Below are 15,126 nucleotides of genomic sequence, written 5' to 3'. Positions count from 1 at the left end.
AAATTTTCTACTCGAGTTTGCTTTCCTAATGTAAAACATTCCATAGATTTCACACTTAAAACTTAAACTTTCACTAAGTGTTTTGATTTTGTCACTTTAAATAAGTAAATAAAAAAATAAGTATTAAATCGTAACTAAACTCAGAATTGCGAATTCAAAAGAAGAATTCACTTGTAGAGTTAATTAACAACAAAAATATTGTTTTTAAGTTTTTAAGTTTTATTTTTGGTATAGTGCTGATTTTTTTAATAATTTTGATATTTACGCGAATTATATTAATTTGACTTTGATATTTTTTTTTAGAAGTTTGAATATATTCTTGCACACTTGAGTTGCAAAAGGTAAAATTTTTAAAGTTTAGATCGTGCTGTTTTGTTTTAATGTTAAGTTCAAAGTTATGATGTCATGGTTTATTTTAAAATTTTCTACTCGAGTTTGCTTTCCTAATGTAAAACATTCCATAGAATTCCCACTGAAAACTTAAACTTTCACTCTTTATAAACAATATACAACAATACAAATTTACATAAATTAAAATTTTGAGTTTGAAGTTTTTATGTTTTATTTTTGGTATAGTGCTGATTTTTTAATTAATTTTAATATTTATATTATATAAATTTGACTTTGATATTTTTTTTTAGAAGTTTAAACATATTCTTGCACACTTGAGTTGCAAAAGGTAAAATTTTGAAAACTTTGTGAAATATGTACGTTATAATACTTAATAATTGTTTTGATTTTGTCTCTTTAAATATGAAAATAAAAAAATAAGAAATTGTAACTGAAGTCAAAATTGCGAATTCAAAAGGAGAATTCACTTGTAGAATTAATTAACAACAAAAATATTGTTTTTAAGTTTTATTTTTGGTATAGTGCTGATTTTTTTAATAATTGTAATATTTATGCGAATTATATAAATTTGACTTTGATATATTTTTTAGAAGTTTAAATATATTCTTGTACACTAGAGTTGCAAAAGGTGAAATTTTGAAAACTTTGTGAAATATGTACGTTATAATACTTACTTAAGTGTTTTGATTTTGTCACTTTAAATAAGTAAATAAAAAAATAAGTAATAAATCGTAACTAAACTCAGAATTGCGAATTCAAAAGATGAATTCACTTGTAGAATTAATTAACAACAAAAATATTGTTTTTAAGTTTTTAAGTTTTATTTTTGGTATAGTGCTGATTTTTTTAATAATTTTAATATCTACGCGAATTATATTAATTTGACTTTGATATTTTTTTTTAGAAGTTTGAATATATTCTTGCACACTTGAGTTGCAAAAGGTGAAATTCTGAAAACTTTGTAAAATATAAACTTTATAATACTTAATTCAGTGTTTTGATTTTGTCACTATAAATAGGTAAATAAAAAAATAAGTGAGCAATTGTAACTGAATTCAGAATTGCGAATTCAAAAGGAGAATTCACTTGTAGAATTAATTAACAACAAAAAAAATCGTTTAGGAATTAACTAAACACTTGCTAAATTATCTCAAGTAGGTATTTGGGATTTGTTATTTGCTCTTTATTATACAGAGTGTCTAAAAATTGTCGAATATCAAGTTCAGAGCGCTGTAGAGAATCACTTCATTAATCCAAATATAGAAATAAAATTAAAATAAACTCGGGGCTTCCCCGCAAAGGTATATTGGTTTGAAGATCATTGTTTGCATAGCGTTTTTTTTTTTTTCAAATGCAGACTAATAGTTTCAGTGTTTATTGCTATTTATGGTGTAGAATATTGTGGGGAATAATATTGTAAAACAATTTTTCAAAAAATTAGCCTTACTTTATATAGCAAAAAATTCATGAATTTTTGTAATTTGTCGTTTCTTTTTTAAGAAAAATTACAAAAATTTTAGATTTTTTTCTGCAAAATAAAGCTATTTTTTCGAGAAATTGTTATACATTATTAATCTCCACACTCATTTACACGGTAAATAACAATAAATAGTGCATTTGAAGTAAAAAGTAGATCTTCAAATCAATGTATCTTTGTGGGGAATCCCCGATTTTTTATTTTGTTTCAATATTGGAACCACTGAAGTGATTCTCTGTAAGGCATTTTACTGGGAATTCGCAAATTTTGATACACTTTGTATTAGTCTAGGATGTGTTGGACTGTTGGTAAATCATTTTATTTAAGTCCAGATTTTGTAAAACAAAAAAGTACATAATAAAAAAAAATTAATTTTAAAAGGTATAACTGTTTTTTTTTGTTAAAATTCTAACTTTCAAGGGCGAAATTAAAATTTGAAACTTATAGGGTTAACGTTTTAAACAATATTTCGGGATTAATAATACAATTTTGAATGTAATTTTTCACTCTTTAAGGCGTTCTTATTTCTTGGTTTCTCAAAATTTCTTGCCACTTTTTGCCGAAAATAAAGCTTGATTTTTTTTGTCAAAATATGTTCATCGCTTATTTTATTCAAGTGTGGTCCCGATAGCCATTTTCGTTGCTTTTGCAGAAAACAAAACCTTATCTAAAAAACTTTCGGTCTTTAAAAAAATGGTGAACAGAGTATAAATTATTATTTCTTAGGGCTTTATGATTTTTTTTTCAAATCACGTCGACAACATTTATGTTGTTATTTTTTCTCTTTTTATCAAATGGTTTTTTGCACTGTCTTTCTTAATTTTTTCAAAGTCTAAAGTAAAAGCTTATAAAGTTTAAAACAAAAATTTTTGTGAGTTTCGTTCTAGTGAGAAATTTGGAATTTCATTTAGGTTTAATTTCTAATTTTATGTTTAAAAGAACACACATTTTGGGGTTTGAAGCTGTGAATTCAAGATGAAAATATAATTAACTTATGAAACAGAATTTCAAATTTTGAAATTTTTTTAACTACAATGCAGCCTGTTACTCTGTACATTTATTTGATTTAAAAAAAGTTCAATAAATGTCGTTAGGTTCGATTGTATTTCAGAATTAACGTTTTAAATATTTTTATTAAGGTTTGGATGCTAAAAATCTGACCCTGAAAGGGACATGAAATTGTTTGAAAATTAGAAAATTTTTGCTTAGTTATGAAATCAACCAGGTCGTATAATTTTATCTGGAAGTAATTTACGAATGTCTTTGCATTCTAACATGTCCCCGAAACTAGCAAAACACATGTTGTGTGCGTATATTTCACTTTGGGCGCCTATTAAACGTGACAAATTGTCCATTTCCAGGCATGTTCCAGCGAAGTGATGATGTTCAGGATGGCGCGCCGTTACGACGTACAAACGGATTCCATCCTCTTCGTAAACAACCAACCGTATTCAAGAGACAGCTACAATTTGGCTGGCATGGGGGAAACCATCGAAGATCTCTTGCATTTCTGCAGAACCATGTATTCGATGAAGGTGGACAACGCCGAATACGCCTTACTCACAGCCATCGTAATATTCTCAGGTAGTTTTTCGATCGCAAAACTATTTTTCCCACTCACTGATTGCAACCATTGTCAGCGAGATAATCTCGCAATTATTTTCCATTCAATCATTTTTATTTTCATTAAGCAATTCCGCCGTCGGTCGGCGATTACAAAAATAGGAATAATTGAAAGTGGGTTGTATGAGTAGTCGTTTCGGCTATTTGTAAATCCACGTGTATCGTCGAAAACCTTGGAAAAAACATTACAGTCACGGTGAAGTGCCGAAGGTTACCATCTATATTGATGTTCTCGCACTCGAGAATTTGGCGACTTTTCAATGAATTATGACTCGACCGTGTAATTGGCAACATCGCGAAAAAACGCGTGTATGAGATGGAAGTCTTTTGTTGGGAATAGGCAGCAAAGGTGAGCGATCGGCTCTATTCAGCGGGATGATAATGGAGCTAGACAATTGCGCCGCGATGTTAATTGTCGCTCAATTCGAACGCTCGCTAATCGGCGTAAAAGGCGCTCCTGTGATGCAGAAAAGCCGAGATGATTGCGTGGAGATACGAATTTTATGTGAAACTTTACGATCGGATGAAAATTTTCAATAGAAAGCGATTTTTCGCGTGACGGGGGCGGAAATTAATAATGCCAAAGTTTTAAGATGGTTAAAACAATTCGGTGTTTATTTCACGTAACTTTTTTGTGCGTTGATAAGTTGATAAATCGCTGTTTCATGTAAATAGTTATGAAATTCTTAAAGCAATGAATAATTTGTTTTCAATAAATTATACTGAACAAGCATAATTTATTCACTTTTGAAATCGTCTGCCATATTCTCTATTAAGCATTTTTACACTTTGTTTATTTATGTTCTGGTGGGGAAATTGGTAATTGGACTGGCATTGGAATAAATCAATATTTGTTGCTAAATCTGTAACAAATTTGGTCATTTTTGTGGGTGCAAAAAATATACCGTCTCGGAGCCAAATCTTTTCAAATTAATTTAAATTTAACCAATTCACTAATTATTATTTGGAAAAAAATGCAGAAATATTGAGCTTTGCACTTTTAGCAGACTGAGAAAAAGTGACGACGTAAATTTTCACAAGGAATATGAGAAAAAACAATTGCAAGATTAACGGTTTTGGCCGTAAAGACCTTCAAAGACAGAAAGTTAATTTTTATATAATCTGTTGCGGTTTTTTTTTACAGAAAATTTAATTCTCCACAACTTTGTTCCTGACACTTTTTTTATACCGTCAACCATATTTCCAGCGTTTTGATAAATATACGACGGTGTGCAAAAAATTATCAATTTGCGTTCCACTTTATATTTTTGCGAACGCTACGAATACGGTTGAAGATACAAAAAAAATGTAAGGAACAGAATTGTAGAGGATTAAATTTTCTACAAAAAAGTCCGCGACACCATATTTCTATCTTCAACGGTTTAGGTATAATTTAACTTTCCAACACTTGACTACCGGCAAAATGAAGCAAATCCGTCACTTGTGCGTCTTTTAACGACTTTGGGGCCTAAATGGTTGAAGATGGAGATATGGATTCGCTGAGGTTTTTGTAGGAAATTTAATTCTTTACAACTTTTTTTCCAACATTTTTCTTGTGTCTGTAACCGTATTTGCAGAGTTTTGAAAAATATGAGACAGGGTGCAAATTGGTAAAAGTTATTATTTTTTTTTTTTTAATATATTCTGCGATAAAATTTTTGCATTATATTTATGTCTTATTATTGAGAATTTAATGTTCTATCTGTCTGTATTTTTTTATTTTTTGTGTATTAACTGTTATACAAATACAACCATTTTTTCAAATCCATTGCTGTAACAACTTAGACAGTAATGGAACAACAGCGCTCTCTGGCAACATTAACGAAACTATCAAGGACGGGAACGTTTTATTTGTACGTCGTTTTATCCTAACTTTTAGATAACCGTAGCCGTCTAGATTCATAGAAATATAATATTTTGTATTTTGCGTCCGTAACAACGTTATTAAAACACTCATTTAAGTATGGAAATGGTCGTCATTAAAGTAGGTATACTTGTTTATTAATATTTAATAGATACATTCAAAAATGAGTTTTTATATTTACCGATCGACATAGACTGACTTCCTGTCATAAAATCAGTCTTTTGGAACTGGTTTTAATATCTAATTAATTTAATACACATTTCGATTTTATAAAAAATCAATTTGAAACAAAGTGGTTTTGATAATTTAGTTTAGTTTTTGATGCTTGTTTTTTATTATTTTCAGGACCACTTTGAAATAACACACACTATTACTCAAAAACAGAATTTTAAATTTCCTCTGAGGATAACCACTTTGTGGTCGAAACGCATTGTGGGTCAAAATTAACAAATTGTGTTTTTTTTTAATATTAGGTCTTATCTGAAATTGTAAAATTTCAAATTTTAGTGCAAATCTCCAATAATTTTTTTGTATTTTTTAAAAAAAATTAAATTTTAATATTAAAAATATAGATATAAAATTACGTTATTTGACAAGTTACGAATAGTCAATCAAAGCTATAGAAATCAGTTGCTGACTAAAACTACTTACCAACTTGCCAAAATAAATAATTGAAGTATTCGGAATTTTTTTATTAACATATTAGTCATTACAAAACAATTCAGTACAAGATTCACATTTTTTCGTTGCATGCAAGATTAGTAACAATTTAAAAACAATATAAAAAGATTAAAAAATTGACAGCTGTTCGAACTTTACACAACCTACACAGGACAACAATATGGTAATTACTTTTGTTTTTTTAATTTCATTGAACATCTGTTCTAGATTCAGCTTCCTAGATGTAATTATGCAGTAAAAAATAAAATACAATTTGTAACAATATGTCTTGGTTACATTTCTTTTCAAAAAGTTACTTGTATTTTAGTGTTCCAGGAGAATAAAAATAATACGTAGAAAAACTTGTGTTTCTTGTTCGTCAATTTTTGTTTCTAAGTTTTATATTTGTTTATTTGTATATTTAAAATTTTTGGCTTTTATTGTGCCCTGCTCTATTATCGATTTGATGTATTAAATACAATCTCTTGGAAAAATTTACAGTTTTACAGTTTTTCTAACATTTCTTCAATAAGAAAAACTGACCGATGTAAAAGATGTAGGTCTTTTAGTGAAAGGTACTTATCTAAACAGATATTATTATTATTTTGAAACGTTATGTCTACGCAAGTCAAACCATTTTTTGCGTACTTTTTTATCTTCAGTTATAAATAATAACGCCAACAAATCCCACATCGTAACATTAAAAATAATTCACTAAATAATTGGTGTGAAACGCTGAATTCAAAAATAAATTGTTTTCAGCGATTTTTGAAAGACAAACAGCGAGACAAAGCAAACATTCCGTGCTTTGTAAAATTATTTATGGCTGAATTTGCCTAAAATAAATGTTTTGAACAGGTAGACCAGTAAAAACCGCGAGCAATATTTGAGAAAACATTTATTGAGGTTTAAACATGATATTTTTGTTTGCACTTCTAAGTTGAAAAAATGGGTGATGTTGTGAAGGAAGTCGCCCACCGTTGTCCTCAATTGTCTATTCTGCACTGATTTGTTTTGCCAATCTTTGCGAAATCCAAGCCGTCGTAGCATTGAATAATGCGAATTTTTATGCGTTACCTCGAGACGTGCGATTGTTTGGCCGTCGATTCTAAATATTTAGAAGTTTCCAATGTTTTATTTAGGCCTTGATTTATTTATGAGCGTGTCAAGAGCTTGTGTGTTGTTTGTTCCAGAGCGTCCGGCGCTGATCGAGGGCTGGAAGGTGGAGAAGATCCAGGAGATCTACTTGGAGGCGCTGCGCGCGTACGTGGACAACCGGAGGAAGCCCAAGCCGGGCACGATATTCGCGAAACTCCTCTCAGTACTAACCGAATTGCGGACGTTAGGCAACCAAAATTCCGAGATGTGCTTCTCGCTAAAACTGAAAAACAAGAAACTGCCGCCGTTCCTGGCGGAGATCTGGGACGTCGACCTGAAGACATAGTAGAGGTGACGTACCGACAGGTGGATGTTTGCTGCTGTTTGGAGGGCGGATTTCGAATACGACTTAATAATGGCAGTGGATCGGCTCACCACCGAAAGTTGGCTGTGAAATAATGTAAATTTTTTTTATTAATTAATTATTAAACGAATGTTGGACGGCATCTAGAGAAAATGTTATTACTGAGCATAGATTTATTTAGATAATTACATAGAGAATATTACTCGATGAATCAAACTATTATGTAGATTTTATAAATGCCTGTATAAACTCTGCGACTTTTGTAAAACACTTTATCTTGGCAATTTGCTTACTTAATTGGTAAGACTGGACCGGACTGACTTAACAGAGGTGCCTTCACTTGAATACGGATCATACGACTGAGGGCAGGTGCAAATTATGACAATTACAATGCCAGTAGAGTTAGGCCGACTGGAATGATCTGAAATTATGAAAAAGTGCAATTTAATTTATTTCAAATTACCAAACGAATCGTTTAGACGTCTAAAGCACCAATCTACGGCAAAGGAGGCAGAATTACTTCAACAATAATCGTAACAAAGAAGCAGCCGTCCGCTATAATCCCAAATAGTGAAACGTGAAGTGATTCGGATCTGACAGTGAACGAGGACTCGTGCCATTTTATCCGGGCATCCTGTCATACATACGTATAACCACACTATACAACAGACTATCCTGCCTTTACAAACTATTGATGTTTAACTCTTCGATGTGTAGTTGTAGCCTACTCATTTTTATACTGTACTGTATAGTTTCTGCATTCGTATTCTGCTGCTAGATGCGCTCGTATTATAACGACATATTTTTCATCAACTGTAGATAGAAACATATTTTCATAACATTCAGAGACAGATGTATTTTTGTTGGACACAGAGTTATTGTTTATTTGCGCGCGCCATCTATTGCCTTGCCACCAAGCACACGGTTTAGTTAACACCGGGAGTCAACCATCCTGACTGGACCCACCAACCTATCTTATCATTTCAGCATTGCGTTCCAAAGTGCAAGGTGCTATGAACGGCCCTGAACCCGCATCTATTAATACGCAACACATCACGATCAAAAAAAGATTGTTTAACTCCTTTTTATTGATTTTGGATGCTAAACAGATTGTTTCGTTTATTACACTTTTATTTTATGTAACAAACACACAACGTCACGGAATATCACGCTGTTGAAAAAATTATTACTTTTATCAATTTGGAATTATGCTAATACATAGCGTACAAATACTCAAACATTATCGCATAATCACGAACCTGTCACGTTTCTTTTGTGTTTCACCAAGCTGTTATTTGTTGTGGGAACGAGCAAATCGGTTAATTAAATCCTGACATAAAGGTCTTGTCAGTTTTCGGTTTTTCAACCGATTTCAAAAGTGCAATTGAACCGCAGGAGGTTGTTTAATAAATTTCTTATTCGGCGAATGTGAGAATTATCTCATGACATTGTTTTCACACCGATTTATTATTTCGGTAGCATACAGTGTGATGCTTTTAAGGTTTATTTCGTTATTTTATTGTGTATGGATTAATTGATCCACTGAGTTATTGTAAAATTTTATGTATATTTGATCATATTTTTTAAGTTATGTTTTAAACCCCGTCAAAGACACAAATTGTGATTACAGCGATTAAAAATCCAAACAATTGCGAAGTTTTGATTGTTTTATGATGTTTTTCTGTGATAAAATACGAAAAAAATATTTGAATAGTCGGGTGGGATTATAGAAAGCTCACTTAAAATTTAATGCGCTGATTGGTTCAATTTGCGGATTAAACTAATGAGGCTTAGGCCCGTTATGTCAATGTTGAGTTAAATATAAACTTTAAATTAAGTCAAAAAACATATTTCTATCTTTGAAACCACCTGGGCCTTGAGTTAACTTAGACTTTTTCTAATTCAGACCGCAGGAAGGATTTAAGATAGAATTAAACTAATTTATTTCAAGTCTCAGAAGTGGTAGAAATGTTTAGGTTGACTATAAGCCTAACTCACAATTGAAATAACGCGCCTTACAGAAAGCTAAATTAAAATTTAATTCGGAATTAAACTAATTCGAAGTAAGTTGCCATTTATGTATTTTGCACAGACAAACCTTAAGGCAATCCTGAATTAAAATTTAATTGCAATTATAACGTTCTATAGACTAATACTGGTGAACTAATTGTAGTTTATTTCTGAAATTTTCTTAGATTCAACCAAAAATACGTACTACTTACACTTATTATTATCACTTGATTAATTAATTGAATCGTAATTGTTTTTTTATAAGCTGTTTCAAAATTATAAAAATACCAACGTCGCATTTCCTCTCAAAATTAACTGTTATAAATTATTTATGCACTTCAAAAAAATAACAGTTACTGTAATTTACACGTTCAGTGAAATTTTTTTTCAATTTATATTCAATCATTAATAACTATTTTACAATTTTTTCAATCTTAAAAAAAAATAATTCGGTAAAATGCAAGGGTGGCGTTTTTATAGATTTGAAACAGTTTATAGCTCGTAATGAAATTTTAACGAAATTGTCAAGACAAAGTTGACAATACAATCATGGATTTATTCTGTAATTTTTGAACAATTACACGTCCGGACCGCTGGAGTTAATAATTAATAATAATATTAATAATTAATTAATAATAATAGTATTATTAATTGCATCTAAGAAAATTTCAGAAAAACCATAATTGACTAACCCTGTAGGTATTTTTAATTACCTTATATGATGCCAAATTATCAAAAATAAATTTTACTTCTAGTTTTTGCATTTGAAGTATTTACTAAGAATATTTCGCAAAAATTGTTTTCGTATTTTGCGTCCACATTTTATGCCTTTAATGTTGTTGATAATGAAATTTAAGAATATACAGGGTGATTTAGAAGTACCGGACAAACACTCAGGTGGTGATAAATGATGTTCAGTTAAACAAAAAAATGAAGTCAGATTTTTTCCAAGCAACTTAATTTTTGATATATATTTTTAAATTTGTTCTACTTAGCAACGGTGTCGATAGTTGCTCTTTTGTATCCTATGATGTTGAATTTAATTTATTTCCGAAATTGCAAGTTTTTTAATATTTTATAGATTATAAGACACAAACTGGTGATTTTTTCCAACTGGAATGTATCAAAAAAATAATACTTAACTTAAAAATTTAACTTTGAAGAGTTTAATACCGTGAAAAAAGGTTTAAAAAATTTTGTCAATGGAACTCACCCGAGAGATTGTCCGACACTTTTGAATCACTCTGTAGTTGAATTTTAAAACAGTTTCCACAACTCAGAATTTTATTTTCAAAACGTGCACATATCATTAATCGCACTTTTTCTTTTATCAATAATAATTATTATTATTTTCTGAAGAAAAATATTTTAAATAAAAATCACTTTGTTTCATTCTTTGTATGTCACCAACTGACACAGAATCTCAAAATTTTTAAAAACGGTTTAAAAAGTCAAGGATAAAACAATATTAAGGACTCATTACATCAACTAGTACATGAGTTTGTTCTCTACTTGCTGTGTTTTGAAAGTTAAAAAACTAACACAAGTTAAGTTACCCCCAAATTTTTATTTATTTATTTATTTATTTATTTTCATGAAGATGAGTATGTTTTAATTATTCTGTACGTGTTGTGTTTGTGAATAACTTTTGGTACCGTTTTTATAATTAAATTTCTAATTCAAGTAAAAATTATTGCAAAAAAATTACTCACAACGGTCTTTTACAAAGTGGTAATTTATCTATTCAAAGAAAAATTGTATTTTTTTTGCGTATTTGGAAAATTAGAACTTGGCTTATTCTTGATGTGTTCTTTGGTGGCTGCGGCGTGGGTCCGTTGGTGGTTCCAGTCCCTTCTTCGTGGCTGATCGGTGCCGCGTTAAAATGACCGCTTCGCGAGAGGCCGTGATTTTAATTGGTGATTAAACGTAAAGGCCTTCGAGAAAATTCTAGCTAGTAGTGGAGAAGCGTACAAAAGTGTAAAAATTTTAATGGTACAAAGTTTCAGGAACTTCTTGTTATAATATTCGTAACGGTTGGCTCCTTTAGTTTCTCACTGCCAACAGTGGCTCTGTCTCTCACTCATCCATCATCATGATAATCACATACCTAGTGTCTCACTCGATGTCTGCGTCCATGCAGTCCGTTTGTTTCGGATCAATTCAAATCAGGCACAAATAATAATTTTTCTAATGTGTGTAAACGTTGAGTCACTGCCAAATTTGTTCGACTGCCATTCACTTCAACTACGATAGATTTTTTCATAACGATATTAAATGTGTAGCGACTGCATGGATTATTATTGTGTACATGTTACGATAGGTCCCGGCCGGGATTTTTTACTTGAGTTATCTATCAGTGTTTTACATGACAAAGTAGCATGGAAATTCGGACCGGTGTGATTCTAGCCAGCAGATTAAATTGGACGACTCCGTCAATCTCTCGGTTCATAGCGACGATTTCATTAGGAATCCTTAAGTATGTATGATAATTGTAAATAACTGGTTTCAAATCAGGTTTCATACCAATTATAAGTTTGCATCTTTTTGTGTTTCGCGTCTTTTGTCGAGCAGGGCGGCCGCGTTCTCGCGCCTGCTCGCACACAAAAGAGTCCATTCCTACTACGAGTGAACTATATAATATTTAGACTTATTGAAACGTGCAATATGTACAAATTTTACTAATTTACTTTTTTTTATATATCATTAATTAAGTACTGTATATCGAGATGATTACTATTAATAAAATATGTGTTACTTTTATACTGAGCATACTGAGTGGCAGTATTATACGTTTTAATAGCAACCGTTCTGACGAATTGCCCATTTTTGTCAGTTAGGTTGGAGCAACCCCGAAAATTTAAAAACGGTAGTTTGCTCGAAACAGTCATGATTCTCCGGTGGAGGCGGCTCCCGTGCCCGAATTGCAACTAACACGAGTTAAGATACAAAATTTAGTTACCTTTAGTTAAAAGTATAAGAAATTTGCACGGTTCGGGCACGGGAGTCGATTCCATGCACCTGCTGTTTTATATTATTGACTTAAGCGTTATTTAATGTACAGAAGACTATTTGTTGTTTTTATTTCAAGTCATGACTGCTTCGAGCGTGGATGCCTTAAATCACAGTTGACCTGTAAATCGAGTGTTGTTCGAACATGTTCGATGAATATATTTTGTGCAGTAAACATTAAATTAATAGATTTTCTGTGTTTTATTTTACCTTCACTCCTTTCTTTGCCAGCGTAGCGTAGCTCCCAGGTAGGTATTTCATTTCAATAAGGAAAACAATTTCAATATAAATAGATGAACTTCGGCTACTCTTTCTTGCACAAATATTTACATTACATTGTTATTAAAATTTTTCGTAAAAATTGCAGATAACAGCTAAATTGCTTTATTTTGGAATTTCCGTTTGATTTTTGGAACGGACAATCATTTCTCTTATTGAATCATTGCTTGTTTTAATCGCAAGGCATAAACCTTATTAACAGATTTAAAAGTTTAAGAAATATCTACTAATTGATGGAAGAAAGTCAGGGCATGATTTGGTTTATTTTTTATTAGATGCAGATTAAATTTTCAGTAATTTTGTACCAAGTTTTTTTGGAAGCAAAATGTGGTAATAAACTGAAACCATTAAATTGTTCGTAGTTGTCTTAATTTATGTAATTATTGTCTTATTTTCGGCTGAGTTATTTAGAATAGGGGAAGATGCGAACAGAATTTTATCCTTTTTAGTTTTTTATATTTAATTTAATTTTTTATTAAAGTTATTTTATGTAAGATGAACCCGGCGCCTCCACCATTTTTACAGAATTGTCCATTTTGATAAATTTCGCAATAAAATTATTTATCAAGTTTAGGGTTAGTTTATAGAAAGCTTTGTTAAAATTTAAATCGTTGTTAAAAGTTATCATGGCGAATGGAGCAACCAAATTACATAAATTTAGTCACGTGATCAGCTAATTTTTTTTTTAATTGCGAATTAAATTAATGACGCTTCTATAAACCGGTTCTTAATGTCTTTTTATTATATCTTTATATTACAGACTGATCCAAAAATACTGAGTCTGTTGGCAACACATTTGAAAGTATTAGTGCTCGTAATTTGTAACATTGCAACCGAATTCGAAATTTCTTGACAATTATTTGACGTACAACCCCACAAGAATGTTAAATTGTTGTTAACTGAAAGCGTACTCCATTGGTATCCTTAAAAATTTAGGTCCAGTGTTGCCAACAGACTCAGTATTTCTGGATCAGTCTGTATATCTTTTTATTATATAACCTGCAATTAAATGCGTGATTAACTGATCACGTGACCAAATTGAAGCAATTTGGTTGGTCCGCTCGCGTTGTTAACTTTTAACAACGAATTAAATATCCACTTTATATCTATATTTGTATATTTTAATTATTTGTCTACTTGCTTCTGAAAAAATATTTTAATTTTTGTCTTCATTTTAACTTTTTTCACTTTCTAATTCAGTTATTGTAAAATTTAAAACAGTTATACAATATGTCAAGAATGTCACGAAGAATCTTTTATTAAAACGTGAAAGAATTATCTAAGGATTGCGATGACACAACATTTTATGGAACAAGAATTTCTAAACCAATAAAATACCGACGTCAAGTAGCAAATACCGGGTGCTCAAAAATCTGCGCACCAACTCAACGGAGTGTGGTAGAGAATTGCTTACACATAAAGGTAAAAATAGTAAAAAATTTCTTTGTGTTAAAGTTATTGATCAATAACGAATTTTAAATAAATGATATGTGGCAACGTTGCCTATCAGTCGTGATCGCAATAGAATTTGATCAACAATAAAAATAATTATTTTTGAAACGGTTTCCTAGGAAATAGTTCCCAGCGTTGCCACATCTACAAACTGTGATTTTTTGATGAATTTAATTTTTTTAAATTAAAAAAACTGCTAAGATCTGATAGTAAATTTAAAAATAATTATTCATCGTTTTGTTAGGGAACAATTACTTGATGCGAAACATAGAAACATTAAAAAATAATAAAAATTGAGAAAGTTAGCAAAATAAGTTTGTTCCAGATTTTTTAAAATAAACATTAGGAATTTTTTTAAGATTTTTCCCGTGATCTACACTTGCTTCTCAACAACGTACCACTGAGTTGGTGCGCCAGTTTTTGAGCACCCTGTATAAAGACTTTATTTTTGTAGACCCAGATATTTTAAGTTTTTTGAAAATTACTTTCTTGAAACATTTAGTTTTATTGTCAACTACAAATGATTTTGTGTTTAAATGAAACTGAAGTATGTAGATTTGGACAGTTTTCCAGAAAGGACTGAAATTATCTAAAAATATAATCATCAATTAATGAAATCGCAAAAGGTTTAATTTTGTTTTTTTAATTTGTTTTAATTGCATTGGCTTATTTTTAAAAATAATTTTATTTATTGTGAAGTTTCAGAAAATTATAAACAAATCAAAATCCTTAAAAAATAAAGTGTAACATCTTAAGTAGTTATAATTCGTTTGTTCCATCAATAACAACGTCTGAAATATTTGATTTTTAAATTGTAAGTATGCAAACTTTTTTCTTTTATAAAACAGTGTAAAGTTCTTAAAAAAACGTTGTTCTAAAGAGGCCTATAATAGAACAAACTTCTAAAGAGAGTAAATAATACAGTTTTACATCAATTTT

At 30.5% G+C, this 15,126-nt stretch overlaps 1 protein-coding gene across 7 annotated transcripts in view; it reads left to right on the top strand.

Moving 5' to 3' along the window:
• EcR (Ecdysone receptor) overlaps positions 1-7,579 on the top strand; it is an 89,304-nt gene extending 81,725 nt beyond the window's left edge. For 5 of the 7 annotated variants that reach the window (XM_008199408.3, XM_008199411.3, XM_008199409.3 and 2 more), the window contains 2 exons: positions 3,190-3,412; positions 7,169-7,579. In XM_008199408.3, coding sequence (XP_008197630.1) covers positions 3,190-3,412; positions 7,169-7,419 — 474 coding nt within the window. In that variant the 3' untranslated portion in view covers positions 7,420-7,579. 7 annotated transcript variants of the gene reach the window in all.
• The last annotated feature ends 7,547 nt before the right edge of the window (positions 7,580-15,126 follow it).

This window comes from Tribolium castaneum, chromosome 2 (assembly GCF_031307605.1).
Source record: "Tribolium castaneum strain GA2 chromosome 2, icTriCast1.1, whole genome shotgun sequence".
In the NCBI taxonomy this organism is placed as follows: domain Eukaryota; kingdom Metazoa; phylum Arthropoda; class Insecta; order Coleoptera; family Tenebrionidae; genus Tribolium; species Tribolium castaneum.
This window is presented reverse-complemented; position numbering and strand designations above follow the sequence as displayed.